This window comes from Magnolia sinica, chromosome 19 (assembly GCF_029962835.1).
Source record: "Magnolia sinica isolate HGM2019 chromosome 19, MsV1, whole genome shotgun sequence".
NCBI classification, from domain to species: domain Eukaryota; kingdom Viridiplantae; phylum Streptophyta; class Magnoliopsida; order Magnoliales; family Magnoliaceae; genus Magnolia; species Magnolia sinica.
The window spans coordinates 1,714,705-1,722,696 of record NC_080591.1 but is presented as its reverse complement, the minus strand read 5'-3'; the positions used below and the strand labels follow the sequence as shown (position 1 = coordinate 1,722,696).

Genomic DNA, 7,992 nt, shown 5'->3' with positions numbered 1-7,992 from the left:
TAAAATGCTAACAATCTACAATTTCATGGGATTCAATAAACCAGTTCCTCCTGTGCTGTGAAAATCTCTTCATACAACAGCAATCCAATTTATTCTCATACAAAGACCGATGGTGTAAGAGAGAATTAATCACATAAAGCAGAAAGTAACACTAACTTGCCATGCAGTGGCCACAGTCCTTTCCGCCAACATAGGAAATCCATACCATGCAAATGGTAGGCCCCTCCATGAACATCACCTGGCACAAAAATCAGGCAGATCCTCTCATTAAGATGGGACACACTGTTGGAATCAATGGATAGCTGTCAGTCTGACTAGAGATACAGTCACAGCCATCAGGTTCTCCAAGGTGGGGCCTACCATTTGCATGGTAGGGACATCCTACACACGCATCATGTTGGTGGCAAAGAAGCCGCTGCATGACAAGGCAGCCTACTTCAGCTGTACGTGATCAGCTCTCTAAAAGATATATTATCTGTCTTGATAACTTCTCTTCAACCATATAGATCGATAACCAAAAAAATCCTTCTATACACTTCAATTATGCCCTGCAAAAACACAAACAAGCTTAACTTAGAAGTGGAGAAAAGATCAAAGACTGCAAATGAGATTGAAAAGAAAGGAATGAGAAAGAAATGTAGTAGCTCTAATTTTACCATAGTAGAAATGATTGCAAACTGCATGAGAGAATGGCCTCATATTTCGCACAACTGTCGTATTCCAATCTTTTCTATAATACAAAAGAGAGAACCCAAAAAGCCACAAATCCCATATTTCATGAGGTTGCTATAAAGTAGTCCCGGATGGTTCTTCTTTTCAAGGACGGGGGTGGGTTGAGAACAGAAGATGGACTCTTCAACGCATCCTCTGGAGTCTTCTGCATCTCCTCTCCCTTTAAAAAGGAATCAGAAAAAATCCTCTTCTTCGCGGATTCAGGTGTACTGATTTCGAGCATTTTGATTTTACTGGGGGAGTGATGATCGATCAAGGTCTCTTTTGAAGGAGAGCATCTGCTGATGGCATGTGTGGGGTCCGAAGCAGGTTCATCCATAACCAGCCTTCTACACTCCATGCTTGGGATCGCAGTTACTCTCCTTCTAATGCAGGATGGAGATCTTGTATACGAGCAACTACCCTTCTGGATGTTCCAGATGCGGACCTATCAAAAATAAAGCATGAGCAGCTACCCAAGCCAAGTTAAAGTAAATAGAACCCTGTTAATAGGGCTCACACAACACATGGTGAAGGGGCCTCACCACCCCTGGGCCAACATGGTATACTCATACAAGGTCCAGACCACTTATCAGGTAGGGACTACAAGCAACATGCCATTGCCCAAAAAGAGGCTGTTCGACATCAGGTGGTCATGCTTTTAAGAGAAAAATGGACAGGTAGAAAAATGAAACCAATGATCCACAATCAGCCGACAATTGTGGCATGATTTTCGGATTAGGTCATGCCCACAGCAGGCCCCACATTATGAATGGCGTAGATCTCACATTTGCACTCCTCAAGTAAATCATCCATGTTCAGTAGCTGATTCTAATAGATTCAAAGAAAAAGAAAATAACCAATACAAGCAGTAGACTTAATAAACTTACCATGAAATCATCAGCAGAAGTCGCTATCTTTCCAGTCTCTGATGAGCACCTGCAAGAAGTCAAAATATTAAAGAAGAAAACATAGGTGGCAACTCATATCAACTCATTCGGTCTCGAAACAAATCACGGCTCATCCAAGTTGGTTGAGTATCAGTCCAACTCATGTGTGACTCATTGGGTTGGTCCACCCGTGGTATCGGGTAGTACCAAATCCAAGCCGACTCATATCAACTCATTCAGTCTCAAAACAAGTCACAACTCAGCCAAGTTAGGCAGTGTATCATTCCAACTCATGTGAGTCAGTGGGTGGGTTGGTCTGTGGTATCTGACCATATCGGGTAGTACCAAATCCAAGCCGACTCGGACAAGTTATATTGGACTTGTCCAAGTCTTAAAACCATGGTTTGTAAAGCAGCACAGTCTTGTTGCCCAAAGTACATACCAATCTACAGCAGTAACTTCTCCTTCATGCCCTTTCAACACGATGGGACCTGCTTCAGGTTTCCTTACCTGGTATAACATTTTGAACAATTTAGTCCAGAAATTTTATTTTTTTTAAATGAAAGAGAAATGTTACAGAATATCGCAAATAAGAACCTGCCAAATGTAAGCATTTCCATCACTAGAACCACCAAGAATGTGAGAAGCATCAGGGCTGATCGATGACTGCAGTTGAATGACGGGATTATAAGAAATTAGAAACATCAACCAACTGATTGCAACCTAATAATAGAGTATTTTGACATTGTGCATTTTGGGAAATTATATCACTGTAATTAAGGATTTTTGGGGTTACCTTTACATAAAATGACTCAATTTGGCTGCCCGAGAAAGTTTTCAAGGGGCCTTTATCGAGCTGTAGTACATCATATAGGTAAATACTGACAGAAGACAACTAGTTAGACACTGGACAAGAGAATTTATGCTACTAACATAAAATAGCTGTCATTTGCAAGAAGAAGATTGAGGGCCTCAAAATACCTATTGTCCATGCAAGAAGCAGCAAGAAATACACCATTTGAATCTTGGGATAGGGAAGATATCCCATGCAGCCCTCTTTCCTGAACATAGGAAGAGCATTGGCCACAACTAATTGTCAAGCACTTTTAACTGCAGTTAGATTTTTGTATGAGAGATAGAGAATGCATTGATATTGTTTTAGAAGCCAAGCACTGAAAGTATAGGGTGTATGGACACTTAAAGATGCCTATGGAGTATGATAACACATGTTCAGTCTATCCTATGCACATATTCATCTAGACATAGATGCAAATGCAAATGCACATATATAGTTCAGCAAAAATGTTTTTGTGTTGGGCCCACCATGATGTGTTGATGACATCTGAACCTTCCATCAGATGCAACCCAGCTCCTTTAGCCATGGCTGGGCCAGATTGTATCATATGCGTGGGTTGGATAGCATACACACAACGCAGAGGCAACTGTACACAATGATTGGGGGGAGGGGGCGTCCACCTCAACTGTTTGCTGTCGTGTGGCCCACCTGAGTCATGGATGGGCCTATTTTTTGGCCCATGGCCCAAACATGGGCCCCACACAAAACGCTTCCACTAATCATCTGATGAAAAAAATACTATGAAATCATTTCCCATATGTGTGTGTGTGTGCAACTACCAAAGGAACAGGAGATCAAAGCAGCTGCCAAAACTGGATCAGCAGCTACATGTAGAAGATAAGCTGCCAAAAGCTTCTAGGTAATTGCAAGAATAAAAAGGATAACAGAAACCCAAGCAGAAAATTTATGCATCCATGTATATATGACATGTTGATATGATGAATACCAACCTTTTCAACAGATAGCTCAATGTGAGGACATGTCTGAATAACTGGGGCTTTCAGGCTTCGAGTGTCCCAGAATTTCACAATGCTGAAATTAAGCAGAACAAAGACAACAGTGAAAAAATGCTGAGGGATGCATGTAGATTGGGTGATGACTTGAGGATATTCTTAATGAAACTTTAACATGAATGAGAAATGAGCTCTCAGTGCAGAGAGAGATAAGTGCAGGAAATTTCTTTCTGATCTTGTAACTGACCTGTCCACTGCTCCTGCACTGGCAATGGAAATTTCATCTTTGAGGTAAAGAACTGATGTGATGCTCATGTTAGCAGCCTTCAGGTGCTGATTCATTGAAAAAATAAATAAATAAATAAATAAATAAAACAGAAGTTAGTTCATTTATTCACATTTCTCTGTTTACTAAACAGGCCAAGAATTCTGGCTCGAACCCATTGGCAATTATGGTGTGCACATATCCATGCCCAGCCTGACACAATTAGCAAATACATACACACATAAATGGTGTGCGTATATCCATGCTTACTGTCTATTATTTTGTTTCCATCATCTGGGCCAACCCATTGGCAGCCTATATGGACAGGTCAGGTTGTGTGGGGTTCAATCCAAACCCGACCTATTTGCTTAAATGAACTGCATTTTCAAGCCAGAGGCTGACCCACCACACACACACACACACACACACACCTATTCCCCATATAAGGCATTGGCAAAAGACAAACCTTTTTAGGCCCACGCCTAGCTCGCTTTCCTTGGGGATAAATATGTGCTCCTTTGATAACAGAAGTTGGCCTGAGGAGAAAACAACATAAATTAGCACTCTAATGTAGAAACTAGAAGCATTTAACATAGCTATGAACTCCGACAGAATAAAAAGCCAAATAACGCTATAACAGAAACACTTACATTAAGCATAGTTCACCAAATCGACTTTTGGAACTAGATTTGCATCTCAAGTCCCAGAGCGCAAAAGATCCATCTCTTGAACCAGATACAATTAGGTCTGTTTCAACAAATAAATACTATCTTCATTAATTAGACATGTATATTGTCACTTGAGTCACAAATCACAAGACCAATAAAATTTCCCTCTAAGATAGCAATCTGTGCATGAAAAATCATAATCCTACCAGGATTAGATGGGTGCGAACACAATGATTTCACACTGCCTTTGTGCTCCATCATGACCCCGATGCATATCTTTTTCTCTGCATCCCAGACTTTTATCTGTTGAAATACAGATGAAATCAGTGGTTCTGTGGCTTTTGTAAGGCCTCAAGAAAGTAGTTTGTGAGAAGGTGCATGAATGGCCCAACAAAATAGCATGGGGAATGGACTCATCAGCAAGTAAAGACAGATTGGTTAGATAAACAATTCCACAATGCAACAGTGTTAACAGCGATAGAAGAAAGACAAAACAAACATTAGGGCTAGTGTAGCTGCAATATGTGATTGCCACAATTCAATAAATTGTTGCAACCTATCCACCACAGCATTGCATGGATATGTGCCAATTTGATCAATCCAAGTCATAGGCCCAGCAATGGAGGAAATGGCCTGAAAATCACACTGATCAGACAATCTTAACCATCTGATTACACATCAGATTTGGACCACTGCCCAGTTTTTAATGATCACCAAATGGATGGTTAGGGCATTCCTATCAGTGGGGTTTTGGAGACATGCTCCATAGTAATGGGCCCACAATTGCTACATCCCAAACTTATGCCACATTTTGTGGATGAGTTGCCACAAGTTGGTGAATTGTGGAATACACACACCATAGTCAGTCCTCATATTTTTTTTGTTGTTTCAGTGATTGTGCTGCTGTTAAATCAGAATCATTTTTCTCACAACTATATGAATTAACTCCCCAATTTTAACATAATCTAGAGAGAGTCCACGTGTAAGTGAAGCTTACAGTTTGATCACCCGAAGCTGTCAGAATTTGAGTGTCATCCTGAAAGAAAGAAACGAACAAAATTAGAGAAGGGAGCAAATGCTGATAAATTGTATTGATTTAAGAGAGTAATCCAAATTTTCATAACCTTGAGATTTGAAATACAATCAATAAAAGGGCTTCCAGGCCCAGAAAGAAAATATGAAAAGAAAGACAATTGGAGTTCAAATTTTTGAAAAGCACAAACTTGTACAATCCTGCTTGTGTTTGGACTCAGATTGCAATGGAAAGTGAAATTATAAAATGCAGCTATACGACTGCCAAAATCATAGATGCAATAGGGTCTCAACTTCTGTTAATGAGAAATTACCCGTCGAAGCCTCTCACCATCCATTCATTGGGCAATAAAATAAAATAACAGCCAAATCAAAATGGGCTTTTTCATGTTCTCTCTACATCCAGTTAATGGACAGTGAGAGATTGAGTTACATGCATCCACAATTAACAAACATTCTTTTCCCCTACAGCTAAAATTCTCAATGATGTGTACATAATACAAACACGCCTACATTAAGGGGGGATAACATTTCCGTGTGATCGCCCAACCAAATCAAAATGGGCCTTTTATTATTCCCTCCAGACATTCATTGTCCAGTGAATGGACGGTGAGAGATTGAGGCATGCATCCACAATGGACAAACATTCTTTTCCTTTGCAACTAAAATTCTCAATGGTGTACATAATATAGACATGCCTAGTCATAAAGGGTAAATTTTCCATGTGATCTTACAAAAAACATCAAATAAATCTTGTTTTTTCTATTTTGTGGACAGTTCTACATCTGAAATTCAATATAAAACCTGTTTGATTTTTACCGTTTCACCTGGAAATGTTAAATACCCTGTAAATAGGTGATTATCATCATTTCACCTATTTACATATTCACACGGATTTCACTTTTTGAAAACCGGTTCAAAAGTAGGAAGGTCATTTTAGTACCCATCTCGATGTATACGATATTTCTGTTCTGCCCATTTATTTTATCACAACATTTTAAGATACGAGAAAAACAATAAGTTAGATTCAACTACTTAATTAGCTCATACCAAAAGAAATAATAGCCTCAGAATATTTTTAACGGTAAGTATTTAATTCACATTTTTCTATGGCGTGGTCCACTTGAGCATGGGATATGCCTCATTTTTTTGGCTTATATTATAAATTTATCTGACATAATGGATGAACAGTGTGGATATATGATATGCATCAGGGTGGGACCCACAAATATTTTACAACATTTGCCATTTTTACCTCAAAACAGTAGGCCGTCAAATCAGTTACGGGGAAGAGTGGGGCAACTACGGAGATAAATCTTGTTTTTTCTATTTTGTGGACAGTTCTACATCTGAAATTCAATATAAAAAGAAAGAAAGAAAAAAAGAGTACATGAAACAGAAATTGCTTAAAGTAGAGTGGATAGAAATAAACAAGTACATGAACTTCGAAGAAAATTACCTTTGTCCAGCAGACATCGAAAATGGCATTATGGTGTGCAACCCAATCACAAACCCGAGCTTCCTCTGAAGTTCATGAAATACAGAAAATATAGATGATAAGAAAAGGAATAAAAACAGAACCCCAGATGCTGAGAATTGAGATCGCTGAGGAAGACGGACACCGAGCAAACCTGCATTTTGCCGGCAAGAAGCAAAAGATGGAAGCTTTGAGCGGGTGTCATAGAAACTAATGTACCCGTCCTCATCCGAAACAGCAAGAAAATGACTATTTCTACACATCTATTAAAAAAATTAAAATTAAAAATTAAAGGTCAGAAAAAATATATGGATTAGAAGCTTTTGGAAAACTATTAGTTTATGGGTGGGGCCCACAAGCAGATCTACACCAGAATTTCTGTTTGGTTTCAGGTGGGGCCCACATGCCGATTTACACTGGAATTTCCGTCTGACTTCTGATAGGGCCCACCTTCAGCTATCCCAGCCGCTTATACAGCGCACCCCACCAAAAATTGACAATGATGCTTTAAGATCCCTCATTGTCCAATACCGGCCATCGAATGTTCAGTCTATTGACGGACAATTAAAAGGAAAATACAGCGAAAGGGGTCCACCGATTGGATGGGATGGCTGAAATGTTCCGTGACCGAGATTTCCAGTCCATCGCCGATCCATGGCAGGCCTCCCCAGATGAACGATCTGGATCGTTGAAAATGGTGTACCCCACCTTACAGAACACCACCTCCAAATGCATTACCTTGCAGAAAGAAACCGCCAATGGGGGAGAGGGATGACCGTCGTGCTCTATCATCACGACTCCAGTCCCGGGGCCGCCGGAATCCGACGATAGGTTGCCAAGGTAGGGCCTTTTCCGCACTGCACGAAGAACAGGAGGGTATAAAGGTAATTAGAGGAAAAATCGATGGTAAAGATGGAAATGGATGAAGGAGGAGACGGGTTATCTACCTCTGAATCCATGGAGCTCTCTGGTTCTGAGTTCTTGGAAGAAAGATAGACGATTCGAGCTCTGCATTTTCAGCGAGAGAGAGAGAGAGAGAGAGAGAGAGAGAGTATTTGAAATCAATGGCTAGGGTTTTGCTTCTCTCTTTCTTGGCGCGAAATGGGAGCAGGCGGGAAACATCCACCGTCTGATCCATTT

The 7,992-nt window shown here is 40.2% G+C and overlaps 1 protein-coding gene across 1 annotated transcript; it reads right to left on the bottom strand.

The window, feature by feature from the left end:
• On the bottom strand, window positions 1-7,992 carry LOC131235387 (uncharacterized). Its single transcript, XM_058232548.1, has 17 exons — window positions 7,800-7,992; window positions 7,591-7,709; window positions 7,007-7,115; window positions 6,835-6,899; window positions 5,341-5,379; window positions 4,550-4,646; window positions 4,326-4,422; window positions 4,142-4,211; window positions 3,658-3,743; window positions 3,408-3,489; window positions 2,583-2,662; window positions 2,398-2,482; window positions 2,199-2,267; window positions 2,044-2,111; window positions 1,602-1,650; window positions 657-1,159; window positions 1-548 (listed from the first exon to the last, which is right to left on the bottom strand). The coding sequence occupies exons 1-16, from the start codon at window positions 7,864-7,866 to the stop codon at window positions 776-778; spliced, it is 1,566 nt and encodes a 521-aa protein (XP_058088531.1). The 5' UTR covers window positions 7,867-7,992; the 3' UTR covers window positions 1-548; window positions 657-775.

Excerpts from the sequence above, each read along its gene's own strand:
- LOC131235387 (XM_058232548.1), bottom strand. The coding sequence starts at position 7,866 with ATGCAGAGCTCGAATCGTCTATCTTTCTTCCAAGAACTCAGAACCAGA. Across the intron at positions 6,900-7,006 it reads TTCTTGCCGGCAAAATGCAG|AGGAAGCTCGGGTTTGTGAT; the intron begins GTTTGCTCGGTG and ends CATGAACTTCAG. Across the intron at positions 1,160-1,601 it reads CTTCTGCTGATGATTTCATG|GTCCGCATCTGGAACATCCA; the intron begins GTAAGTTTATTA and ends TATTTTTGATAG.